This window comes from Microcebus murinus, chromosome 7 (genome assembly GCF_040939455.1).
Source record: "Microcebus murinus isolate Inina chromosome 7, M.murinus_Inina_mat1.0, whole genome shotgun sequence".
In the NCBI taxonomy this organism is placed as follows: Eukaryota; Metazoa; Chordata; class Mammalia; order Primates; family Cheirogaleidae; genus Microcebus; species Microcebus murinus.
The window spans coordinates 42,854,396-42,882,243 of NC_134110.1; the positions used below are offsets into that span (position 1 = coordinate 42,854,396).

The 27,848-nt window shown below is 41.6% G+C and overlaps 1 protein-coding gene across 4 annotated transcripts; it reads right to left on the bottom strand.

Annotated features, from left to right (window-relative positions):
- Positions 1–3,524: 3,524 nt before the first annotated feature.
- Positions 3,525–16,566, bottom strand: NTAQ1 (N-terminal glutamine amidase 1). Of its 4 annotated transcripts, XM_076005047.1 has the most exons (7): positions 16,369–16,566; positions 11,830–11,888; positions 11,142–11,241; positions 9,998–10,048; positions 8,582–8,730; positions 7,294–7,418; positions 3,525–4,236 (listed from the first exon to the last, which is right to left on the bottom strand). In XM_076005047.1, exons 3-7 carry the CDS (start codon positions 11,142–11,144, stop codon positions 4,127–4,129), a joined length of 438 nt encoding a protein of 145 aa, XP_075861162.1. In that variant the 5' UTR covers positions 11,145–11,241; positions 11,830–11,888; positions 16,369–16,566; the 3' UTR covers positions 3,525–4,126. The 4 variants fall into 4 exon arrangements, with proteins under 4 accessions (XP_075861162.1, XP_012598792.1, XP_012598791.1 ...); XM_012743338.2 differs by lacking the exon at positions 11,830–11,888; XM_012743337.2 differs by lacking the exons at positions 11,830–11,888; positions 16,369–16,566 and adding an exon at positions 14,204–16,341.
- Between the last annotated feature and the right edge of the window lie 11,282 nt (positions 16,567–27,848).

The window sequence follows — 27,848 nt, forward strand, 5'->3', positions numbered from 1 at the left end:
AAACTAATTAAATCAGCTCATGGTGTTCTTTGCTCCCCGCAGAAGTCATCCGTAATGTCCTTTCCAGACCAAAAAGTAGAAGAGTAGGACCTGGAGTTAAGGCTTGAGGGACTGCAACAGAAATCTGCTTGACAAAGGACAGGATAATCTAAAAAAGGAACAGAATGTGGTCAAAGGGAAGAAATCAAAGAGTAAGGATAAAGCAGTACTTTTCTAGCATTACCCAGAGATCCAGCGGAGCGGGGAACTCGATGTTCCAGATCCCTTTGGTGACAGGAACTGTTCCTTCATTGAACATCTGAGGACTATCTGTTGAGTACCTACTGTGATGTGTCAGACGCTGTACTAGGCACGGCATTAGAGGGGAGAGTAAGGCAGAGCGGACTCATGTGCTCGTGAAGGGAGATAGAAAACAGACTTTCAAACAAATAAATGTGCAAGATAATTTCAGTTAGTGAGAACTGCTATGAAGAAAAACAGGGTAAGGTGAGGTTGACAGTGTCAGTCAGAGTTAGGTAAGTCATCAGGGAAGGCCTAGGAGCTGAGACCTAAATGAGCCAGCAGAAGCTACAGGAAAGGGGAAGAATCGATCAGGGAAGATAAAAGCATGAGGTCCCTGAGGAAGGAATGAGCTTGTCTTGCTCAGCAGCAAACCTAATGAGGGAGGCGGGACGGGTTCTGGGCTGGGAGTGGGGGAGCTGAAATCAGAGGCAGCCACAGGCCAGGCCACACAGGCGTGAGGGCCACAGTAGACAGATTGTAGCTTACAGGCATGTTAAAGCCATTGTAAAGCAGTAGGTGGTGGCTGTTGTTTTAAAACAGGGGGATGAGATGATCTGATTTGGTTTGTAAAAGATCACTTTGGCTGCTTTGTGGAGTAAACATTGCAAAATGGGAAGGGGACAAGGAAAAAAGCAAGTTCTTAGGGATGGTGGCTGAGGCTTCTCCATGACCTGGGTGCAATACCCCTGAAGGTTACCCAGCAGCTTTCTTTCCTCTCTGTCTGTGCTGAAGGACTGTGAGACCCAAGGGTTGGATCTAGCCAAAATGGGTGTCTCGCAGCTCATGAAATGAGCAGCAGCATTTGCCCTGCACAAGAGCCAGAGGACTTGGAGGAGGGGTCTTTGATGTCACTGGAGGTCTCCTTGGAGGACTAGACATGGTTAATTCATTCCTCATAAAGGAAGAATTAGATGAGTACTAGGCAAACAGGAGTCACCCTCAACCCACATCCCACTGTGGTACTGCTGCCTTCTCTGCTCCCTTTACTCAACTTCCTTCCTCCTGTCCTCTTCTGAACCCATTTCCATTAGGCTTTCTTCCCCACCACTCCACTGCAATTGCCATACTCCCCATGCTGCCAAAGCTGATGGCCATCTCTGTCCTTGGCTTACTCAACTGATCAGAGCATTTGACATGGCTAATCCTTCTTTCCTTCTTGAATCACTGTCTCCTCTGGGCCTTGTTTTCTCCTCCTCCCTCGTTGGCCATTCCTTCTGCCCCCTTTACTGGTGACTCCCTATCTCCCGACCCCTAAATATAAAAGCTCCCAAGGCTGGGTCCATGGACTTCTTCTCTATCTATGCTCATGCTCAGTGATCTGACAGAGTCCTGTGCCTTTAAATGCCACCTATTCTCCCAATTTGATGTTCCCATCCTACATGTCTCCCCTGAATCCCAGACCCCTTCATCCAACTCCTATTCTCCCAATTTGATGTTCCCATCCTACATCTCTCCCCTGAATCCCAGACCCCTTCATCCAACTCCTATGTCTCCTCTTAGACATCTCACTGGCACCTCAATTTTAACATGCCAAAAATAAAACTGATCTTTGTCCCCAAAACTGCCCCACCCACAATATTACCAACTCAGTAAGTAGCAACCATCCTTCCACACATCGAACTTCATTGTTCATCTTCTCCACCAGAATGTGAGACTTATGAGCACAGGATTCACAGCTGAATCACCAGGGCAGGAACTGTGCTTAGCACACAGTAGGAGCTAGTCGTTGAGTGAATGCAACAATTCCTTAAGGAAGCCTCCTTTATCAGCTTGTTTCCCCATTACATGTTCTCATAGAACCATTCTCTCTCCTTAATTGCACTTTTCACAGTTGTAATCCTATAGTCATTTGTGTGATTCTCTGATGGATGTCTCTGTCATTAGCCTGTAAGCTACATGAGGGCAGGAACTATTCTTGTTTTGATCACTAGCATCTAACATGTAGGCCCTCAATAAGGAAAATAATAATAATAATAAATATTCTTAAATGAATAAAAAAGATGACACAAGCTATTTGTCCTTTCTCCAGAAAAATGTACTCATGTACACACACATGTGCATTAGGACTCCACGTTAGAAACCCCTCCTATACCACAACAAGCTAAACTTAATCTGTGGTTTCAACCAGACAAAAATACAGGGATATTGTTCCTTCCCACTGTGTTCTTCAGTCATGGTACACAGGGACATGGATATCCTCACAAAATGTTCTAATTAGTTGGGGATACTTCCAAACCTTTTCAGAAGAGGCATCAACAATAAAGTTTAAACAGGACTGGAAGGGAATATAGTGGGGCAGAGGGCAAAAGGAGAGACAGAAGCCCAACCACATAGTGTCCCCATCATTTCTTCACCAAGAGAAAAATAGCTTTGGTGGTAACCATTATGTCTCATGACCAAATCCAACCTAATCAACTGGTTATAGCAATTTTATGTGTGCAGTTATATACCATTTCATTAATTTTATAACTAACAGCTAACAGATGACATTTGGAGAACCTCATAAACATATACTCATTCAACAAATGTTTGTTGAGCATCTACCGTGTGCCACACAAACGAGAATGTGGCATGGGGGGCTACTTACTTCCTTTTGCCCACTCTGAGGAGCAGAAGCTGGACCGTAATTATACTGGACCATTATTATACTCAGCCTGGATCGTTCTCTAGTGTTATAACTAAGGGGCTTTGGTAACTCTGTGTTTTATAAATGTGACAAAAGGGAGAGACTGTCACCAGTTTCTAGAACAAGTACTATATAGTCAACATGTATACCTACAACCAACCAGAGAGAAGAGACAGCAGGTACTGAGACAGGTCTTCAGCTCCTTCTCACTAAGGAGCGGATGATAACCCTGAACCACGGAAGCTGATTCCTGAGTAAATGATTACAGTTGTACATTCCACAGCACAAGGCAAGGGATTCCTTTGAAGTGGCGGTTTCTTAACAAATAGAAAACTCATCTAAGAACAAAAGCTTAGACTACAAGAAGTTGTTCATTTTTACAGTAGAACCATGAAACTATGAATTAGAGTACTATAGTACTATATGCCAATTTAATGCCAAATACCTTTTATTTGGAATTATTTAATCATTTGGAATAATTAAAGCCAAATGACCAAGTCATCTTCAAGAAGGCACATGTGATAAATATATTTTAAAGCCACAGTTATCACCTATGATTGAGACAGTCTTAGGTATTTCAGATCATCAAGAGTGACACAAAATCTTCAGAACAAAATTAATTTTAAATCAATTTTATTTAAAATCATGTATAAATAGGCCAAATAACACTCAAGTCTGAGAGGGCTGCAATCTTTTTAACAATATCCTAGTCCAAAAAGACTAATACTTACTGCTGATTCAGCTCACAATATCATCCCTTGTTAAGCAATGGCACATTCACCAGAAAACATTTTATGGGCACCTTTCACAGGCATTAGAGATTCACAGAGCAATAAGCCACAGCCCTGCCCTCAAGGAGCTTACAATGTAGCTGGAGAGACACAAAACATCCAGAACAGACACGAGGGTATGGCTCTAAGCCCACACCTCTATCTCAACAAAAACGATCACTGGCATAAGTTGTCATATGTTTTAACAAATAAGCCAAAGGAATAGCTTAGCAATTATATACTATATCAAGTTTCAACCTGACATATCCAAAAAAAGTTATTACATAGTTCACTTACAATATTTATATTCACTCATGTTTCCATTCAATTAAATTAAAAGTGAAAAACATAATTCCAAGCCAACTGTACCATGTTTGCTATCCTAAATGAAGGGATAGCTTGTTCATGTCCCAGAATTTCTCCACAGTTCCACATCCTAATGTCAAGTTCAGTAATTTTTACTGCCAAACCGATGCACAAATTCAGATAGAGTGTAGACAGCTCCCCATCCTACCTCAGGATCCATACTGATGAAATCATTCAGGTTCATTTTGGAATCTAGAAAAATACATGGAAAAAAATGTCCACTGAAAACACAATTTTGGTTTAACAGCAATAAAACAACCCAGAAGACTGGAAGTAGGAGAAATTATTCAAATAGGTAAGAGTTCGATAGCACTTCTGTGATTTTCTTGCCTCAAATGCATAGCCCCAATTTAATTACACAAACCAAAATTGACGGACACAGGGTACAAAGAATCAGAGAAGAGAGAACTGGACAGAGAGAGTGAGTTCTAGAGATCTTCAGAGGGATGTCTGAGTCTTTGGCTAATAACTGATCTTCTCTTACATGGAATGAAATTCATGAGGCCAGGGAAAGAAGCACCAGAAAACAGTAGGTCTAATAATTCCTAGAACTTCCACGGAGCTAGGAATAATCCATGTCCCCATCAGCCAGAGCAGAGAGAACTTGTAACACATGGCATTTGGCAGAGTCCTCAGAGGGGTCATGTCAGAGCAGTGGGGCTAAATTCGCCCTAGATAAAAGGCTGCTCTGAACCTAGACTAAAAAACTTAAAAGCAAATCCAACAGACTCCAAGTAAATTAACTGCATGCCCAAACAAAATCCAACACTATCTTTAAAAGTACATAAAACCAATCCTAGCACTCTGGGAAGCCAAGGCGGGTAGATCATTTGAGCTTAGGAGTTCAAGACCAGCCTAAGCAAGAGGGAAACCCCGTCTCTACCAAAAACAGAAAGAAATTAGCTGGACAACTAAAAATATATAGAAAAAAATTAGCTAGGCATGGTGGCACATGCCTGTAGTCCCAGCTAATCGGGAGGCTGAGGCAGGAGGATTGCTTGAGCCCAGGAATTTGAGGTTGCTGTGAGCTAGGCTGACATCACAGCACTCTAGCCCGGGCAACAAAGTGAGATTCTGTCTCAAAAAAAAAAGTACTTAAAACCCCAGCAACCAACAGTGTAAAATTCACAAAGTCCAGCATTCAAGCAAATATTATCAACCACAAAAGGAAATAGGAAAATATGACCCAAAACCAGGAGAGAAATCAATCAACAGAAACAGAATGAAATGACAGAGATAATGGAATTGACAGGGACTATAAAACAGTTATTATGGCCGGGCGCTGTGGCTCACGCCTGTAATCCTAGCTCTTGGGAGGCCGAGGTGGGCGGATTGCTCAAGGTCAGGAGTTCAAAACCAGCCTGAGCAAGAGCGAGACCCCGTCTCTACTATAAACAGAAAGAAATTAATTGGCCAACTGATATATATATAAAAAAAAAAATTAGCCGGGCATGGTGGCACATGCCTGTAGTCCTAGCTACTCGGGAGGCTGAGGCAGAAGGATCGCTTGAGCCCAGGAGTTTGAGGTTGCTGTGAGCTAGGCTGACGCCACGGCACTCACTCTAGCCTGGACAACAAAAGTGAGACTCTGTCTCAAAAAAAAAAAAAAAAAAAACAACAAAAAAAAAACAGTTATTATATGTATGTGCTATATGTTCAAAAAGGTACAATAAAACATGCACATGAAAAGAGAAATGGAAGATATTAAATAAGCCCCAAAGAGAATTTCTAGAGATGAAAAAATAAAATATATAAAATGAAAAAAAATGTACTGGGTGGCATTAACAACAAATTAATGCAGATGAAAAAACCAATGAATTTATAAACAAAAAACTATTCAAAATGAAGCATATACAGAAAAATTCTGAAAAAAAAATGAACAGAACATCAATGATTTATGGGGCACAGGTATAGCTGAAATATAAGAACAAAAAACGGGGGTGTTTCAGAAAAAATATTTGAAGAAATAATGGTCTAATGTTTCCAAATTTGATGAAAACTACAAATTCACCAATCTAAGAATCTCAACAAACCTCAAGCAGAATAAGCCTAAAGAAAACTACATTATAACCCAGCATAATTAAATTGTTGAAAACCAGTGATAAAAGAGAAAAACCTTAAAAGCAATAAGAAAAAGATACAGCACTTTCATAGAAGGAATGGTCCAAACAGGACCAGGGCTGACAAGGCAGTATTTTTTAAATGCCTTCTATAACTCTAGGCCCTGTCTTAGGTGCTCACATACAAATGAGAAATGGGTAGCTGCTGCAGGCACCCTGTGCCCAGACCAGCCCCTGTACAGCAGGCTGCCCGAGATATAAGGCAGACCCACAGAGCCCTCTCCTAACCTTGGAGCTTTCCCAGCTCTGACACTGAGGATAGGAAGCAGGTTGGCATACCAACAAGCAATTCCAATATAAATTTTAAAATTATGACATATTTTCACAGAAAGCCTCAAAAATCAGTTTGAGCCCTCTTTTAAAGTTCACTCCATTCAAATATGCCAAATATACTATTTACTTTCTTCCCTGAACTATTAATACTACTGTCCTATTTTTCTGGCATGCTGCATAGCTTACAGAGCACTTTCCCATAGACTGTATTATCCATGTGTTGGGATGATCTCACCACTAAATGGGAATGTTGTGAATTACTTCTAGTCACAAATAATGTTTCAAACTCATATGAATGCCAAACAATAGTAATAGGGTAAAGAACCCTTTGTCTTCTTAAATCTCAAGAAATTATCAACTAGACCAATGCCTAAAAGCACATAAATAAATGAGACAAGTGGTACAATGAAACCTGCCAACATTCACCTCCCTCTAATGCAGAGTTTATTACAGAGTCAGAGAAATGACATTTCACACAGCATAAGAATGCAATGGGGATTTCTTCTACCATAACACAAAACCCTACCATGGCAAGGTGCTATTAGTCCTGCTGTTAAATGACAAAAGCGTGCAGATCTTCTGATGTCCAGTGTCCCAGCAGTAGACATATCCAAAAACCCAGCAGTTTGCAAGTATCATGGTTCTGCTTCTTCCCACCCAAGAGTTCTTATGCCTTCCAGTCCTGTTCTATAGAGACTCCATTTCTGAACCTAATAAACACATAGAACTACTACTCACCAAACCTCCACTCAGAGAGTTTTATTCAAAGACCTGATTTTTGTCCTTGGGTAAAGGACAATGTTGGCCTGTACTGTGATTGATCAGAAACCCCTCTGAGAAGGCATCCTTGGCTCACCTCCAGTTTCAATGCAGGGATATGGTGGAGGAGGCTCTCTCCAGTTCCCACTGGAGTCTTTCATGTGAGATCGGTCAGAAGCAAAGTTCTTCAAGTATGAATCTGCACGGATCACTCTAAATTTCCTGCAGATAAATCAACATACACTTGTATAAGCGAAATGTCACACTGGAAATTCTAACTCAATTTTTACATGGATTCATTTTCTATGACATGCACAAACTACTCATGCATTTCTTATTTTTTTTGTTTTTGTTTTTTTGAGACAGAGTCTCACTCTGTTGCCCTGGCTAGAGTGCTGTGGCATCAGCCTAGCTCATAGCAACCTCAAACTCCTGGGCTCAAGCAATTCTTCTGCCTCAGCCTCCCGAGTAGCTGGGACTACAGGCATGCACCACCATGCCCGGCTAATTTTTTCTATATATTTTTAGTTGGCCAATTAATTTCTTTCTATTTTAAGTAGAGATGGGCTCTCGCTCTTGCTCAGGCTAGTTTCGAGCTCCTGACCTTGAGCAATCCACCTGCCTCAGCCTCCCAGAGTGCTAGGATTACAGGCGTGAGCCACAGTGCCTGGCAAACTCACGCATTTCTGTACTGTTAGTAACATACAAATACATATGCAGCTTTAAGATCTATTTTCATAGGAAAGGATAAACTAAAATCAAAAACAGAAAGGAAAAGGCACAGAAATATATCTGTTTGCCTTTATTTACTCAACTGTGTCTTAAGGGCAAAGAGCATGATTTTCTGGTGCTGTCATCACAGCCCTTTGAATTTTGGCACCATGAGGCGTCCCCCCTCCCCCCCGCAACACCCTAAACAAAAGAGTGAGAGAAATCCTCAACATGCTTCAAATAAAATGTTTGAGATCTCATCACACAACTTTTTTTTTTTTTTTTGAGACAGGGTCTCATGCTGTTGCCTGGGATAGAGTGCAGTGGAGTCATCATATCTATAGCTCACTGCAACCTCAAACTCTTGGGCTCAAGAGATCCTCCCGCCCTGGCCTCCCAAAGTGCTAGGATTATAGCCATGACCCACCGCACCTGGTCTCATCAAATTTTTAATACTGCCCACCTTTTATATGATGGATAACCTTTAAAGCTTTAAAACATTTTGAACATAAATATTTTTTAAACATTTGAACATAAAACATTCTCAAATATTAACTCAATGGTGATGCCAAACAAGTGATCTTTAGAAAACAAATGCAAAAAACCAAAAAGAACTGTAGAATCATCAAGGACTTACTTCAGAAAATAAGTAAATCCATCCTGAATTTCCTTACCTCCTGAACTGTGGATGAATGTCATCATCAGACTTAAAGGCATCTTCTACATAAGTGTCAAAGAGGCAGGGAAATGGCAAGACAGTATCTAGATCATAAATGAAGCTCTGTCCTCCACTTGAAACATGAAGCAAAACAACATGGTAATCCTAGAAGTAAAAAGTACTGAAGTTAACCAAGTTACTTTATGATAGTGAAATGGAAGGTCCCAGTATTGATACACACATAAATTATCACAAAAAAAGATCAAGACTAATACAGCCTTCCTTCTAATAGCAAAATCAAATAAAACAAACACAAAACCCTAAAAACAGATTAAATGTCCACTGACAGGTAATCAGTTAAATAAATAATGGAAATGTTCATCAGTACCAGTGACTGTACCAGGTATTGGCAAAATGATTCCTGGGTAGTATCTCATTTTAGCCTCACAACCCCACTGCCAGAGGGGGGAACTGAAGAGAGAAAGTGAACCACCTGTCCATATCCCACAGCCAACCAATGGGAGGACTGGGACTCAAACCCCGTCCACCCGACTCCAGAGCCCACACTCCTAACCCCAGTGCTGCTGGGTTTGGGCTTTCGTGTTAGAGCAACAGATCACCTGCTAGCAAAGAAAGCAAGAATATGAACTCTGAGACCAGGGATTTTAGTTTGTTTTGTGCCTTGCATATCAAAGGCACTTAATAAATATATGTTAAATAAATGAATGAAGCCAATTCAAATAATATATAATTTTAAATAACTATCCAGAAACTAGGAGTTTGTTACATTATCATTCTGTTCTTAAGGTGGACAGGTTAAGATGACACACAGATGTGTACTGGAAAGCAGCCAGGTCTGAGACCCAGTTCTGCCAGTAGCCAGTTATGTGACTGTAAGCTACTCCCTTTGCCTTCCTGGGTTTCTTTCCTCACCTGAAAAATGAAGGGGCTACTAACTGACCCCTTAGCCCAATCAATCAAGGGGCTGAAAAAGATTGAGTCTTTCAAATGTCAGTCACGTTCATCTGGGAGCTTGTAAAGAACATTAAATCATGAGGAACCCCTCTCTAAATCAGAAAACTGTATTTTTAACACAGTCTCCAGATAATTCTAATGTGCAGCCAGACTACATATTGCCAAAGTTCCTTCCAGTGCTAAATAGATAACAGTCTAGGAGATCACAAATATAACTACCACATTAGCCATTTAAAATCATTCCTATAATAATTTCAAAATGAAAAGTTAAAAGAAAATATGCCTACAGTGCTTCTACCTTAGACCAAATAACATCTATTCTCAAAAGATCAATTTATTAATTATGATCTCAGCCTTTCTCTCCTGCCCTAGTCATTTCTGCTTTATTAAAACATACAGACCACTCAGGAGTTACAAGTAATAATGCATAAAAGACACTCTATGTTGACCATCTTACCCAGATCACAGGTCCACTTCCAGGTCTTGTCTGTTGTTTCCAGATAGGTACCTACAAAATACAATGCATTTCATAAGCCACATCTTCAGTTAAACCACTATCAAATTGTTTTTAATTTTTTAGAGATGAGGTCTTGCTATGCTGCCCAGGCTGAAATACAATTGCTACTCACAGGCACAAACATAGTACACTGTAGCCTTGAACACCTGACCTCAAGCGATCTTCCTGCCTCAGCCTCCCAAGTGGGAGGGACCACTGGTGTGGACCCACCATGCCCAGCCATGAAAGAATAAATAAGAAGAAGCCTAAATCCTTCTAAGTTTAAGTGTTCTCAACAATGAAAGCTCACAAAAGCACAACTCATTGTATAATGTTCTTTGGAGAGTGGAAAGGGACCTGAATAAGGAATTGGAAGTCCTGGCAGGTTCAAGTATTACTTTTCCATTTAATTATTCATGGGACCACCCTAAGTATTTCCTCACCTATAAAACAAAAAAAGTGGTCCAGATCGTGCCAACTTCCACAGGGCTTCCATTAGGATCAAATGAGATGATGTCTGCAAAAGTGCTATACAAAACATGATGGGCTTACTTTTTCTTATACTTTATATAAGTTTACTATAGTTATATTTAAACTTGCTTTTCCACTTAATTATTCATGGGACCACCCTGAGTATTTCCTCACTATCTATAAAACAAAGAAAGTGGTCCAAATCTTGTCTATTTCACAGGGCTTCCATGTCTGCAAAAGTGCTTTACAAAACATGAAGGGCTTACTTTTTCTTATACTTTATATAGGTTTACTACAGTTCTATTTAAAGTCCAGAGATAAATCTTTACTTCAAACCTGAGAGGATATGGCTCTAATCTAAGAAATTTAAAAAGCTCTAAATTAATACCTAAAGAAAAGGGGCTTAACCTATGTAGACATACCATCACATATTTCCTTACCTACAAGTAAGGGACTAAACTCTTCTAACTCAACCGTGCCCTGTAAGGAAAAAAATTTCATTCAAAACCAAACTTTAAAATGTTGCTATATTTTATAAAGCACACTTTAGAACAGTGCTAAACCCATACTATATTTAGCTTCTAATGTCATCCTAAATCTCATGTTTTCTTTCTGCAATCACTCACCAACTTACCATCTTCCTCTCGTTAGATATGAAGACAGCGTAACATTCCTCTAAAGGATACTGGTTGTGGTTTTTGATGTATTCACAGAGCTTCCAAATATTTTCCTCACTGAAATAAAATAATTGTTCAATCAATATAAGGAAAACACTCATGTTTTTCAAATTTGAACAGAAGACTGATGATGACAATTAAAAAGTTGTGCAGCTAGATAGAAGGAATAAGTCCTAGAATTCTATACCATTGTAGGATGACTATTGTTAACAATATATTGTATAGTTTCAAAGTTAGAAGGATATTGAATGCTCCCAACACAAAGAACTGACAAATGTTTGAGATGATCAATATACTAATTACCCTGATCTGAGTATCATACATTATATTTAGTGAAACATTACTATGTACCTTATGAATCTGTAGTTATTATTTGTCAATTAGAAAAAAAAAATGTTGGAAAAGACCTTAAACACCATCTTATCCAACAACTGGCTAACATTTGAATCTCCTCTGAAACGTCCCAACAAGCTGTTATCCAACCTATACTATGTGTGAAGCTCTCCAAACATAGAGCTTATTACCTCCCACAGCAGTGCTTGTGTATGGAGGTATTTTATAACTGATAAAATGCTGGGTCAATATTCTGTAAGCTTTGGGTCCAGGGACTTTAGATACAGCTGGAATTCCAACTCAGCCACTTACAAGGTAAGAAGCTTTGAACATCTCGATCTCTCTGAGAATCTGCCTTTCTCTCTGAGAATCTGTAAAGTGGGCATAATCACATCATATTATAGACACTTTATAACAGAGTTTAGTTCACAGTGGTTCCCTGTTCCCCTTAGAAAAGGGACGGGATGGGTGTTTTGGGTAGGAGGACTTCTGGCTGGAAAGGATCAGGAGCAATTATGTGATGTGGCCAGGAATTCTTTCAGAGAGAGTCCCTATAAGTGGGATTCCTCAAATCCCTCTAGCAAGGAGGAGGCCTGACTTTTAGAAAGTTCTTTCTCATACTGAACTGAAATCAATCTTCTTACACCTCTGCCCCAGATAAATCTCCATTCTCTATGACAGGCCTTTGGCTATTTGAAGCAGTGGTTAGAACCCACATAAGTAAAGTGATGCCCAACATATCAAACCAAGCAGTAACCAAACCACACTCCTGTGCATGGCAACCACTGTCGCTGCTGGCAGTACTCACAACTCAGCTTCTAGGATCCTATTTTTTTCTAATAAGCCACATAGTATCTTTGCTCAAAATTAGCTATACCAGCTCTCTGCTCACAGCATGTGACTCAGTCTGTCAAAGCCTACTTTCCAGTCATGTACACCACACTACCTGAAAATGAAGCAAGGCACAAACAGCACTGAGGACTGTCATCATTTTATGAAAATACACACTCTTTCAATTCACAAGTCTTGGCCTTATCTACTTGTCTCAGTGCTCCATACAACTAGGCTTAAAATACTGAAGTTGGACATATTTTTCTCCTACGGTTTTGTTTTTCTGTAAAATACCTAAAAGCTGGGAATGGTGGCTCACACCTATATTTCCAGCACTTTGGGAGGCTGAGGCAAGAGGATCACTTGAGGCCAGGAGTTCAAAACCAACTTGGGCAACATAGCAAGACCCCATCTCTACAAAAAAACTGTAAAAATTAGCCAGGTCTGGTGGTACACACCTGTAGTTCTAGCTACTTGGGAGGCTGAGCCAGAGAAGGGTCATTTGAGCCCAGGAGTTCCAGGCTACAGTGAGCTATCACGCAACTGCACTCCTGCCTGGGCAATAGAGCAAGATTCCATCTCAAAAATATTTTAAAATAATAAAATAAGAAACCACAAGGAAAAAGTGGCAATAATGATAACAGCAGGAGATTGCTACTGACTACTCCAATATGATCTGTAGTACAGAGTAACATAAATTTACTGTTTTAATAAGACATGTGTTAATAGTATATATAGTAGCTAAAATTTTTTTTAGTTTAAATGTTCAAGGACCAAGTTTGGAGAAGACATTTGTCTGTCTGGCCGAAAAAAGTTTTGGAAACTTTATCACAAACATCTTCAAGAGTCTAGGGTATACAAAATACTGTGCTAAGTGCTTGGAGGATATAGTGATAAATTAGAGGTTACAGACCATGAGCAGAGACATGCAGCTCCATTAATAGCAAACATCACAGAAGCCCATAAAAGATGCATACAGAGAGCATAGAGGAAGGAGTCATTAATTCAGAGGGTTATGGGAAGATAGAAGGGGTTATGGGAAGATAGAAGATAGAAGTTAGTTGTTGATAGTTTCTTCTTGTTTGTTCCCTGCTCACCCTTCCTAAGTAAGGGTAGGCTCAGAGTTAATGCAAAGAAGTAGTGAATCCACAGGTACCACAAGCACTATTGCTGGGCTGAATACATAATGTGGCTTGAACACACATTGCCTATTATCTTTCAAACAAGTATGACTGTTACATAGAGGAAAAAAATTTAAATGTAAGAGTTACTGATTTTTTACACCCTTTTTATCACCAATTGTTTTTCAAGAGCACAACTAACATTATATGGTGAATGTCATGAAACTTTTGATGTTTAAAAAGGAGGGGAGGGACCTTACACTTGCAAACACCAGAAGTCACAAGTGGAATAGAAAGAGTTCTGAATTTCATGTGAGTCCTGACACCCATTTAACTAGTAAAAAAAAAAAAGGTGGGAGATGATTATGGTAAGGTTCCCAAGCTGTCAGTTGATCATTCTGGTAACAGAAAGGCTGCCAAAACAGCATAAAGACTTAGACTCTGCAAGGGTTACAAGGTTATGGCCTGAGGTCCGAAGCACAGAGAGAGAGGAAGATCCCTGGCACACAGCAGGGGCTCCACAATTGTTTGAAAATTACAAAACAATTAAAACAGAATCAGAAATGCTCTGCAAACCACACAGTCCCACACAAATACTGGCTACCATTATTATCATTAAATGGGTTTTGAAGGATAAGTAACATCTGACAGAAGCTAACAGTAATAGAGAGTAGGCATTTATTTCAATTTACAAGAACCTGCAGGAGCACAAGTAGAAAGAAAGGTATGCTTACCTGATATGTTCAGACAGGGTAGAACAATGATTCTCCACCAAAGGCGATTTTGCCCCTATCTCCCACGGGACATTTGGCAATGTCTGGAAACATCTGTGGTTGTCACAACTAGGGGAGAATGCTAATAGCATCTAGTGGGTAGAGGCCAGGGATGCTGCTATACATCCTGTACTATACAGGACAGCCCTCACAGCAAAGAATTATCACGCTCAAGATGTCAATAGAGCCAAGATTTAGAAACCCTGGGGTAGAGTGTTCCTCTCTTACCATTATTCCATTAAATTGCTCCACTCCAACTATGTCAGCCTCCTTTCTATTCCTAGAATACCTATTGCACATTTCCTGCTCAGAGCCTTTGGCCTGTTCTCCCTGCCTGAAATGATCTTCCTCCAGTAGTCACAAAGCTCCCACACTCTTTCTTCAGATCTCTGTTAAAATACCACCTTATCAACAATGTCTTCTTGAAATATCCTAATATACCATAGTATAAGTCACCATCCCTAACATTGTCTTATTTTTTCTCATAGCACTTACCACCACCCACACATAGTTTACTTGTTTTTTTTCTGCTTTTCTTGCATCAAAACATTAAGAACCATGAGATCCTTGAGGGAATTTGTTAACTGTGTTCACTGCTATACCCCCAGTGCCCAGAATTGTGCATCATACACTCCAAGTGCCTAATAAACATTCATTGAATAAAGGAATGAAACAATGAATGGACATTAGGAGGACTAACTGGATTCAGGAGAAAGCAGGAAAGAAATACAGTGCGGTAGTTAAGATGCATAGACTCCAGAATCGCACAGCAGTTCCAGTTTCAGCACTACCACATACTAGCTGTGTGATCTTGGGCCAACAACAGCATCTCTATGGCCCAGTCTCTTCATTACTAAAATGAAAATAATGATAATAATAAAACCTATCTCATAGGCATGAATGGAAGCACCTGGCATTGGGCTTGACATGCAGTTAGAGCTGAATGAATTGTTAAGCTCTTAGTGGCAATGATTTGGTGACCAGCTCAAGAGGGGAGGGGTAGTTTTAGATAGCCCTGAGGTTTCTTGTGCAGGGACTGGAAGTTGGAGAAGAAATCATTCCTCAGTAAGGAAAGGAGAGGTATGGGGGTGAAAAGGACCAAGGTAGGGATATGTTTCAGCTGCAGAGTCAGCCTAGAACAGGGTGCAAGTGTGGACTCTGGAGCCAGACTCTGCCTGTAAAGCCCCATTCCCTCACTCTATGCTTCAGCATTCACATATCTTTAAAATAGGGAGAACGTGGCTCATGCCTGTAATACTAGCGCTCTGGGAGGCGGGAGGATGGCTTGAGCTCAGGAGTTCAAGACCAGCCTAAGCAAGAAGAAGACCCCGTCTCTATTAATAGGAAAAATTAGCTGGGCATGGTGATGCATGTCTGTAGTCCCAGTTACTCAGGAGGGAGGCTAAGGGCAGGAGGATCGCTTGAGCCCAGGAGTTTGAGGTTGCAGTGAGCTATGGTGACACCACTGTACTCTACCTAGAGAGACAGAGCAAGAGTCTGTCTCAAAAAAAAAGGTGGGGGATAACAACAGTACCTACCCCTTAGGGTTATTGTGAGGCTCAAACAAGTTAGCTTACATACACCGCCCAGAACAATGCTTGGCACATAGCAAATACTTTGTAAACATAACCATTATTATAGTAACAACCTAGTGGTTAAGGCCATTGTTTCTGATGCTAGAGGGTCTGAATCCGATTCCTGGCTGCTATTAGCAGGGTGACCTTGGGAAAGTTACCTCAAACTCTCTGTGCTTCCATTCTCTTCCAAAATTAAAATGATCTTCATCTCAGTCTGAAACCACTTCAGCAGACAAACTTCCAAAGTTTTTCTGCGTTCCACCCATCCTCGCCCCCAGGCACTCATCTGCTGAGCAAGTCCAACCGAAAACCGCCCGCCACAGGTAATACACCACTGGCCCTAAGATTCCGGACGAATTCCCAGCCCCATCCAATTGCCCACGCTCTACTCAAGAGACCAGAGCTGCCATTCTCGCTCCTCCTCCCCCAAAACGGCAAAATCTGCAGTGGGGACCGGGCGCGGCCCCGAGGAGGGGCCGGGAAGAGGCGGGGCCCGCCGGCGCCTCCCGGCGAGCTGGGTAGACCGCAGGCCATGCCCGCGCCCCTCACCAGTAGCAGCTGCTATAAACGCAGGCGTCCCGCGGGGGGCTGGCCGGCTGGTAGCAGGCGGCGGTGGCGGCGGCAGTGGCATCCCCGTCCATGGCGGCTGGCTTGCCCAGGGCCTGGGCCTGAGGTGGACCGACTGCACCGGACGCGGGAACGGGCCAGCGTTCAGCAGACCACGCGCGTTCCCGGGACGGAGTGGGCGGAGCCCGGGGGGGGGCAGGGCCAACTTCCGGGTGGTGGGGCCAGGCGCGGGGTGGGCGGGGCTAGGGGCGGGCCGTGCAGGCTCTGGAAGGGTGGAGCCAAAGCGAAGTGGGCGGGTCCGGGACGGGATGAGTTCCTGGTGGGCGGAGTCGGGAGCTGGGAGTCATGCGTATTCCTGGTGGGCGGGGCGTGGGGCGGGGCTGGCGTGCAGGAGAGGCGGTAGAGGCGGGACCTCTATCTGTGCTGAGACGGAAGAGGTCAACCGCTGGCTGCCTGGAAGAGGATGTGGGGGAGGGCTTGGGGTTGATAAACCGCCGGCCTTCGGTTGAGGAGACTCCTCCAATCTGGGGTTGGAGTTATCAACCGTGGAGGAACCAGTTGAGACGAGAAATAAGAGAAGCTTGTGAGTGAAACCGCGGCAGCCCAGAGAAGAGAAGAGGAGGAAAGGAGAGGTTAATTCCAAATACGACAGCATCAAGGACGCTTTTAGAGAGGCATAGCACCCCGAATCTCACCATGTTGTAGCTCAATTAAGTTATAAGATCTGTATATATTGGCTCCAAATATATATTGGTTCCTTGACAAATTTTTTTTTTAATTGAAAGAGTCCACATGGTATCCTTGTTGTGTTCATCATATGTTTGTTCATTTGTTGGCAGTCTGGAAGAAAAGACACCACATTGTTAAAACTATTTATCTCTAATGAATGAATGGATTCAGGGATTTCCACTTTCAAAGACTTTCACCTTACACTTTATAGCCTTCTGAATTGTTTATATTTGCAATGGCTGATACATAACTTCCCATTATAAAAACTGAAATTTGTAGGTTGATTTTAGGCCATCCACAGTGAGATTCTCATGAGATTCTCTTGAGTCCCAAAGCCCATAAATCCTAAAGACTTTGAGCATAGTCCTTATTTCAGTTATCAATTAATTGCCTCTCAGCCCAGAATACAAACTGCAATATAGGCTGTATGCTAAATAACAGAATTCCAGTAAACATTTCTCCTTTAAGGAAATGTTACCGTGATGTTAAGACTTTTCAGTAAAGAGTGCTGGAGGTGTATTTGCAGGATAAAGAGGTTTCCTGCAGTTTTGGGAACTGGACCAGAGTTGTGGGTGTGGTCACGAGAACATCCTGTGGAGTCTGCTCCAGCCACAGACCCAGAAAGAGGCCCCTCTGTGACCTTGCAGCTTGAGCATGGCAATAACCTTTCTTCAGCCTCTACACAGAAGCCAGAGCCCTGGAGGGCCTTCAGGCAGCCACCTGCCATACTCTTTCAGCAAGTCCTTTGTGGCCTTCACGAAGTCACTTGTGGCCAACAGGGTCACACACTGAGCAATGGTTCCTTCTGCCACCCTTCCCTTTTTCCCACCTCCACCCCCATCCCCAGTACTTTGAAGGTATTCTGAATCTGCTGCCTTCAGCATCTCCAGACACCTCCAACCTAGCTAAACCAGCAAACCTCTCTGCTATCTGGTAGCCAACCTATGCCTTCTCCACGGGGGTCCAAACCTTTTTTAAGTTTGTCCTTCTTTGGGTACTCTCCCTTATCCCTAGGTCCCATATAGAATTTTCTTTTTTTTTTTCTGAGACAGAGTCTCACTTTATCGCCCAGGCTAGAGTGAGTGCCGTGGCATCAGCCTAGCTCACAGCAACCTCAAACTCCTGGGCTCAAGCAATCCTCCTGCCTCAGCCTCCCGAGTAGCTGGGACTACAGGCATGCGTCACCATGCCCGGCTAATTTTTTCTATATATATTAGTTGGCCAATTAATTTCTTTCTGTTTATAGTAGAGACGGGGTTTTGCTCTTTCTCAGGCTGGTTTCAAACTCCTGACCTCAAGCAATCTGCCCGCCTTGGCCTCCTAGAGTACTAGGATTACAGGCGTGAGCCACGGAGCCCAGCCTAGAATTTTCTTAAATTTTTAATTATACTTTTATCAGAGTTACTAATTCTTTATATTCAACTTATCTTGCTTGGCCTAGTATGTGGTTTCTTCTCTCCTGGTTGAGCCCAGACTACTATAGGACTTTGAGCCAGACTGGGTAGGTTCTACCACTTACTAGTTGTGTGACCTTGGGCAAAGTTACTTCACTCCTCTGTGCCTCAGTTTCCTCATCTGTAAAATGAAGTTAATGATAACACTGCCTACCTCATAGGGTTGTTAGGAGGATTAGTTGAATTTATGTACATAAAGCAATTAGAATCATTGCTGGCACATAATAATAAATGTTAGCAACCATGATTTTTGGGATAATCTCACTTCATTATTTGTAATATACCCTATACTCCTGTCACTAAGTGTCTGACTATTCCTTAGATAAGCTAAGTCTTTGCACAAGATGTATATACCCTCTTTCTGATGTGGTCTTTCTTTCACCTTCCTTATTTGTGGGTTTTCCCAGGAAGAGTTTTTGCCTTCCATCTTTCCGCAGCCTTTTTTCCTATTTTGTCATAGCTTTTTATTCATGTCTTTTTTTTTTTTTTTTTTTTTTTTCTTTTTAAGAGATGGGATCTAGCTCTGTCCTTCTGGGCTGCACTGCAGTGGTGTGGTCTGCTGGATGCAGACATAGCTCACTGCAGCCACAAACTCCTGGGCTCAAGCGATCCTCCTACCTCTGCCTCCCATCTAGCTGGGACTATAGGTGCATGCTACTGCACACCCAGCTGACTTTTTTTTTAAGAGATGAGGTTTCACTATGTTGTTCAGGGTCATCTGGAACTCCTGGCCTCAAGCAATCCTCCTGGCTTATATATGTCTTTAATAGCAGTATCAATGCTTAGTAACTCAATCTGTCTGTCTCTGCCTCTGCCATGAGCATCTCCAGGGCATGGGCCTTGCCTTGGGAAGTAGAATAGTATAGTAGTGTTAGAGGTAGAAAGATGGACTCAAACCCTATCTTGGCTACTTAATATCCTTTATGACCTTGGATAAGTCAACAACCTTTCTGTATATTAGTTTCTTTGTAAAATGAGGATAGCACTAGAGTACCTACCTAATGGGAGTGGAGTGAAAATTAAATAGACTAATTTGTTCAAAACATTTAGCAGAGTCCCTGGCGCCACATACACACTGTCAAAGGTAAACAAAGCCACAGAGCACCAGTCAAAGTGGTACAAACATTTTACTCAACAACCACTGACTGCAGGAGAAAGTGCTGAGCTCCATTCCGTTTGTAGGGAAGTGATTTGGGAGTTTCAAAGGAAGAATGAAGGAGGAGGGAGTGCGAGAAGATTACAAAGGGTTGGTCGGTGTAAAAACGGTTAGGCCAGCTGTGTCTGCTGGCTAGCAGTTATCTAAGTTAGGATTCTGTCCTCCCACAGAGACTGGGAGACAGAGGCCCTCTTTTTCCTGATGATTACATTTCAAAGGAATGGCTCTCAAGTCCTTGAGAGGGACTTCTGAGTTGCAAGACATACCTATTTACAATTCTAAGCCCTTTTTAGTAAACGTTCAAAGGGAGGTCTGGCACCTATTATCAGGTGTTGACAAAAACAAATAGTAAATTTTCCTGGCAGCATTGAAGTTTCTTTGGCAGTCATTTTAATGGGGGAGGGGGCTGAGGTCACCCTCACCCTAGGGACACAGCCATATGCTGCTAGAAGCCATAGAAGCCATGCTAGAGTTTGGTCGTGTCTCCTAGTGCAGGGGTTTGGACGGAGTTGTGCTGAGAGTTCTGCAGTTCTTAGTACCCTATGTAATAAACAACTGCATAGTTTTGCAGCATGATTACTATTATATACCTCTGAGCAGACTGTAAGCATTGTAACTGGCATAAATCTTTGTTGAATTAATATTTTTATTAGTTAGCATACATGCGAGATTGTTATAACAAAGAAGCCGAGAAATATTGTGAGTTAAATGATAAATGCATTTCTCAAGTAACAGCCTGAGCATGTACATTCCAGAGCTGATATGGTGTCTCTACTGTGTCTGTTACACAGGCTCCTGATACTTCATTGGAGGCCATATCTAGAGGGTTCCCCTGGTCCTTGCGGTTGAAGATGGCTCACCACCACATCTGCTGTGATTGCGTTCACAACACTTCTGTTCACATTCCACTGACGGGAAGATACTCACATGGTCATACCCAGGTGCAAGGGAGATCAGGAAACGGATGTTCCGGGCTGCCCAGCTAATATTTGGGTGTCTCAAGAAAGAAGGGGAGGATGAATATTGAAAGATAGACAGCAGTCTCTACCATACTCAGCTTTTTTAATGCTTCTAAACTTTCTTTTAAGCAGAGATTACTTTTTAAATTGAAAAAAAAAATAGATCACAGAAAAAAATACATATGATCCCATAATAAAGACTAAAAACAATATGGTTTCAGAGGAGTAGGAGGTGCTTAGAACCAGATTCTGACCTACAATGATCTGGATAAGGAAGAAATAAGAGATGCACCCAAAGAAGCCAGTGTCCCATGGAATTAAAAATTAAAGGTAAGGGTTTAGAGGAGGGACTCACAACAAAGGAAAGTATAAGAAATGTCATAGACATATAGCAGGAGATTCAGGAATCTCACACAGTACACTGAGGTTTAATAACAAAAGGTCTTTTTATTTTTTAATTGGGAGTATCTTTGTAATGCTCAATATTAAGAGCTAGAAGAAAAGGAAGAGATAATCCCATTGCTTGGGACCATACGCTATGATGTGATCAGACAACTGAAAGAAAACAGAAATACTCAATGTCTATTTTGCTTGCATTTTTTTCTATCAAAGAAAAATGATCCTCAAGCTGGAAAGAATAAGGAAAAATAGCAGAAAGAGGAAATGAAAGGCCAAGATAGGTGCAGTGACAGAAAGCACTAAGTTGTCTTAAATGGATTAAAAAAATCTTCAGATCCAGAGTTAAATCCCAGAATAGTGAAAGATCGTTAGATTTTAATTCCACAGCCTCTCTTATGGATCTTCGAGAAAATATGTTGGAGATGACATGAGATTAAGTATGAGTACTTACTGTCTTGAGTTTAAAAGGAACAATTATGTATTCCAGACACTATACCCTGATGAGCTTGATGTCTGTTCCCAGGATAGTTTGTGACTATTTAAAAAAAAAAAGTGACTGGTCTAAATCCTTGTTGAATTAATGATTTTTCAAAGAATTAATTAATTGTTAGACTAGGATTATAGCACAAAGTGTATCTTGATTCCAACAAAGCAACTGGCCCAGTTGTGTTAGTCCTGACTCATTCAGTTAAAAGTCAAGGCAGAAAGGCTGTTTATTGCCTCAAATAACAGGAAGAGGTCAGGTGCAGTAGCTCATACCTGTAATCCTAGCACTCTCAGAGGCGGAGGCTGTGGCATCACTTAAGCTCAGGAGTTTGAGACCAGCCTGAGCAAGAGCGAGACCCTGTCTCTACTAAAAATAGAAAAATAAGCCAGGCGTGGTGGTGTGTGCCTGTAGTCAGCTAATCAGGAGGCTGAAGCAAGAGGATGGCTTGAGCCCGAGAGATTGAGGTTGCTGAGAGCTAGGCTGACACCAGGACACTCTAGCCCGGGGAACAGAGAGACTTTCTCTCAAAACGAAATAAAATTTTTAAAAATATAACACCCCAAAATAAATTTAAATTTAAATAAATATAAATTTATATTCTGAAATAAAAAAATAACAATAACAGGAAGGGCAGTGGAATGGCTCTCAGAGGTAAAGGATGAGCTGCAGAAACCAGTCTCAAGGGACCAGAATCAGTACCACTTCCACAGCCCTTCTTTCTCACCATCTCTCAATCTCAATGTGTGGCTTCATTCTGAGATTAACTTCTCACTTCCTGCTATGGGGAGGATGGTCCCTGGCATTCCCACATTCATATTTTCCAGGCTCAGCAACTCCAATAGAAAGAGAAAAGTTCTTTTTCCTCACAGCAATCACACAGAATGACTTGTAACTGTTTTTTACACTTCTGTACTTCTCAAATTTTTATACATATTACATTGTATACATTGTATAATGTACTAACAATGTATACATTATAATAACAAATTTTAAAAAATAAAACATTTTTTAAAAATCAAATTTCTTAATATAAATAATTGCAGGGGTAGACTATTTTTCCCTTAACTTTCCCTGCTGTTAAGACATTTAGTTTGTTTTCAGGCCCCGCTAAATAAAGCCACGACCAGGCCCGGTGTTGTGGCTGACACCTGTAATCCTAGCACTCTGGGAGGCGGACACTGCAGATTGCTCGAGGTCAGGAGTTCAAAACCAGCCTGAGCAAGAAGGAAACCCCGTCTCTACTATAAATAGAAATAAATTAATTGGCCAATTAATATATATAGAAAAAAATTAGCCAGGCATGGTGGCACATGCCTGTAGTCCCAGCTACTTGGGAGGCTGAGGCAGTAGGATTGCTTGAGCCCAGGAGTTTGAGGTTGCTGTGAGCGAGGCTGATGCCATGGCACTCACTCTAGCCTGGGCAACAAAGTGAGACTCTGTCTCAAAAATAAATAAATAAATAAAGCCACGATCAACATCTTTATACATAAATCTTGATCTACACCTCTGATTATTACCTTAGGACAGAGTTCTAGAGATGGAATTCCTCAGACCAAGGTCTTAAACATTTTCCAGGACTCCTGATACATGTTGCTATGTTGTTTTCAAGAAATGGGCCCAGGCCGGGCGCGGTGGCTCACGCCTGTAATCCTAGCACTCTGGGAGGCCGAGGCGGGCGGATTGCTCAAGGTCAGGAGTTCAAAACCAGCCTGAGCGAGACCTCGTCTCTACCATAAAAATAGAAAGAAATTAATTGGCCAACTAATATATATAATATAAAAATCAGCCGGGCATGGTGGCTCGTGCCTGTAGTCCCAGCTACTCGGGAGGCTGAGGCAGGAGGATTGCTTGAGCCCAGGAGTTTGAGGTTGCTGTGAGCTAGGCTGAAGCCATGGCACTCACTCTAGCCTAGGCAAGAAAGCGAGACTCTGTCTCAAAAAAAAAAAAAAAAAAAAAGAAATGGGCCCATCCCTCAATATCACATTCAGGATTATTATTAAAAAACAAACAAAAATAGGAAAACAAAACAACTAAACCCTGACATTCCCACTGTTATTTTAATTTGCATTTACCTGATTACTGTTTTCCCATGTTAAAGAGATACAAAATTCCTCTTTGGGCCTGAGGTCTCATACCAGTCAGTATTCTTGGTTGCAAACAACAGAAAGCATTTCTAGCTAACCTGAGCAAAATAAAGTTTTCTGGGAGGGCTGGGGAGGGGAGAAGTTGGTCATGGCTTAGAGGAGGAGACGCACAGCCCAGGTTACACTGAGATGACACTCCAAGAATCTATTAATAAAAAAAGCTGGTTAAATGCCATCATTAATACCACTGCCTCTGCATCCTCTGCTCTGCCACCACGAATAACCTCTGCCCTTGCATCTTTGGGTCATTCTTTCAAGAGGCAGTAAATGTCCCAGGCAGGAGCAGCCAATTTGCTGGGCCAAGATCAGATGCCTGAAACCTAGCAGCCAGGTTTCCAGGGAAATGAGTATATATCCCTGTAGTATTTCCATTTAAGGAGGCTGGGCCATGCCTAACCCAAACCCATTTAAAGAGAAAATCTCTTAGATAGAAGGAGCATCTTTTTAAATGTGGAGTAGCTAAAAAATGGCAAATGTCAACTATTACCTCCCCCACTTCCATGCAATTAATGGTTTTTCCTCTTTTATGGGAAATCAATGAGATTAGCTATCAAGTTTAAGTTATGTCACATTTACAAGATTCCTGAAAGAAATCCCTGTCCAAATTGATATTTACTTTCTAACTTTGCTACCAAAGAACAGAAAGGGACCCACCTATGACTTCATCCCAAATGAGGTAATGGAATTATGATATGCTCTAGCTTCTGGCAGTTGCTGACAAACCTTGGTATTTCTTGGCTTATAGACACATTGCTCCAACCTCTGCCTCTATCTTCACATTACTGCCTTCTCTGTGTGTCTCTATGTGCCAAATATCTCCCTCCTTTCTCTTTAAGAACATTAATCATTGGATTTAGGGTCCACTGTAAACCAGGATAATCTTTTTTTTTTTTTTTTTTTAATGTAAAGAGGTGTATTCTGAGCCAAATTTGAGGACCATGGCCTGGAGTCACACCCAAGAACCCTTGAGCAAGTGGACTCACTGTGGTTGGGTTATAGTTTGGTTTTATACATTTCAGGGAGACAGGGGTTACATATAAAGTCATAAATTAATACAGACAAGGTGTACATTGGCCTGAAAAGGTAGGACATCTCAAAGCCAGGGCTTACAGGTTATAGGTGGGTTTAAAGATTGTTTGATTTATAATTGGTTAAAGAAATGAATCTTTGTCCAAGGGCTTGGAATGTTTTAAGTTAAGATAAGGGAGTCTCAATTCCTCAAACTCCTGGGCTCATGCAATCCTCCTGCCTCAACCTCCCAAGTAGCTGGGACTAGAGGCATGTGTCACCACACCCAGCTGATTGTTTCTATTAGTAGAGATGGGGCTCTCGCTCTTGCTCAGGCTGGTCTTGAACTGAGGTCAAGCAATCCTCCTGCCTCAGCCTCCCAGAGAGCTAGGATTATAGGCATGAACCATCATGCCTGGCCTTTGCTTGTTATTTTATTTTTAATTTTTTTTCTTTCAGACAGGGTCTCATTTTGTTGCTGGGGCTAGAGTGTAGTGTTGTCATCATAGTTCACTGGAACCTCAAACTCCTGGGCTCAAGCGATCCTCCTGCCTTAGCCTCTCAAGTAGCTGGGACTACATTTTTTGTAGAGATGAGGTCTTCATCTTGCTCAGGCTGGTCTCAGACTCCTAGCTTCAAGCAATCTTCCCACCTCAGCCTCCTAAAGTGCTAGGATTACAGGAGTGTCTTTGCTTATTTTAAAAGAATTAACATGACTGCTATAACTTCTGTGGTGGACAATTTGGTAATCTCCAATAAAATTACAAATACATCTGCCCTTTTTGTAGCCTTTTATAACTTTTTATTGAGGTATAATATGCATAAGGAAGCATATATCATAAGGGTACAACTCTATTAACTTTCACAAACTGAAAACACTTGAGTAACCAGAATCCAGATCAAGCTCCCTTCATATTTTATTATCCTAAGGATAACCAACATTCTGACTTCTAACAGCAAAAGTTAGTTTGATCTGTGTTTCTACTTAATATAAAAGGAATTATATATTTTTTATATCCAGCTTCTTTTGCTTTATGTTATGTTTGTAAGAGGCATCCATGTTATTGCATGTAGTCATACATATTTTTTTTCTATTTTTTTCTAGATTCCTACATTGCTTATGTACATACTGTCTGACCTAGCCATTCCACTTCTAGAAATTTTTTTCTTTGAGACATGGTCTCACTCTGTTGCTCAGACTAGAGTGCAATGATGTCATCGTAACTCACTGCAACCCCCAATTCCTGGGCTCAGGTGATCCTCCCACCTTTGCCTCCCAAAGTGTTAGGGTTACAGGCATGAGCCATCACACCTGGCCCTCTAGAAATTTATTCTACATATACAATGCCACATGTGTGAACTGATTTTTGAACCAATTTATTCATAGCAGTTATGCAATAGCAAGAGGATAGAAACAAATGTTCAAAAGAGGTCTAGTTAAATAAATTATAGTATGTCCACAAGTAGACTACTATGTAGCTCCAAAAAAGGAAAGAGTTCTTTATGTACTGTGAGGGAAAAATTGCTAAGACTTAGTCTTAGATGAAAAAGCACAGTACAGGACAAAGTGTACAGTATGCTACCATTCATGTAAATAAGGTGGAAATAAATACAAAAACATACACGCACACACTTACTTGTATAGTATAGATCAGAGATTAGCAAACTATGACCTTTGGGCTAAAAACAGCCTACCACTATTAACGGAAAAAATCCAAACTCTGTAAAATAATTTTAAAGAGATTTATTCTGAGCCAAATTTGAGGACCATGACCCGGAGCCACTGCCAAGAGGCCTTGGGCAAGTGGACTCGCTGTGGCTGGGTTACAGTTTGGTTTTTATACATTTTAGAGACAAGGGTTATGGGTAAAGCCATCAATCAATGTGTGGGAGGTATACATTGGTTTGGCCCAAAAAGGAGGGCCATCTCGAAGCGGAGGGGGGGGGGGGCTTACAGGTTATAGGTGGGTTTAAAGATTCTTTAGATTGTAATTGGCTAAAGACATGAAGCTTTGTCTAAAGAGGTGGAATGTTTTAACATAAACTGTTTACCAGAGGTAAGCCACCATTTGTTGCAAATAGAAGGCCTGCAGGTTTGTCTTGCATACCCTCAGGCCTATTAATGGGTTACAAAGGAAGTCTCCAAGAAGGGAGGGGGGCATGATAAGGCCTGTCTGACCTCCCTCCTCCTGGCAGGCAACTTTGCCCTTGAATATTCCTCTGGCCACGAGGGGGTCCATTCAGTCAGCCGGTAGGGGTTGAGGATTTTAGTTCACACCACCTATTTTTATAAATAAGTCTTATTGAAACACTGGCATGCCCATTTGTTTCTATATTGTCTGTGGCTGCTTTTACACTACTGTGGAAGAGTTGAGTAACTGCTACAAAGACCATATGGTCCACAAGCTTAGAATATTTACTATCTGGGCCTTCACAGAAAAAGTTTGCCAGCCCCTAGTGGATTATATTGAACAGTGGCTCCAAAAAGGTGTGTTCAAGTCCTAACCCTCAGTATCTGTGAATGTGATTTGATTTGGAAATAGGGTCTTTGCAGATGTAACTGAGATCTCAAGATGAGTGCCAGGCAGGGTGGCTCGCACCTGTAATCCCAGCACTATCGGAGCCTAAGGCAGGAGGATCACTTGAGGCCAGAAGTTTGAGGCCAGCTTGGGCAACACAGCAAGATCCATCTACAAAAAAATTTTTTTAAATTAGCCAGGCATGGCAGCACACATCTGTAGTCCCAGGTACTTGGGAGGCTGAGGCAGGAAGATCATTACAGCACAGGAGTTGGAGGGTGCAGTGAGCTATGATCGAGCCACTGCACTTCAGCCTAGAAGATAGAGCAAGACCCCATCTCTAAAAAAAATGGTTTTTAATTAAAAAAAAAACCAAAAACCTCAAGATGAGATCATCCTGGATTTAGGGTGTGCTCTAAATAATCCAATGACTGGTATCCTCATAAAAGAAAGGTAAGAAAGATATGAGATACAAACTGGCAGAGACACCCAGGGAAAAAGGACATGTGAAGATGGAAGCAAATATTGCAGGTTTACTCCCAAAAACCAGGGAACACCAAAGGTGGTCAGCAGACATCCCAAGCTAGGAGGGAGCCATGGGACAGAT

Coding starts and splice junctions, on each gene's coding strand:
- NTAQ1 (XM_012743337.2), bottom strand. CDS start 14,334: ATGCTATTAGCATTCTCCCCTAGTTGTGACAACCACAGATGTTTCCAG. Junction 11,242..14,203: donor ACCCTGTCTGAACATATCAG/GTAAGCATACCT, acceptor ATTTTATTTCAG/TGAGGAAAATATTTGGAAGC. Junction 10,049..11,141: donor TATCTAACGAGAGGAAGATG/GTAAGTTGGTGA, acceptor TGTATTTTGTAG/GTACCTATCTGGAAACAACA.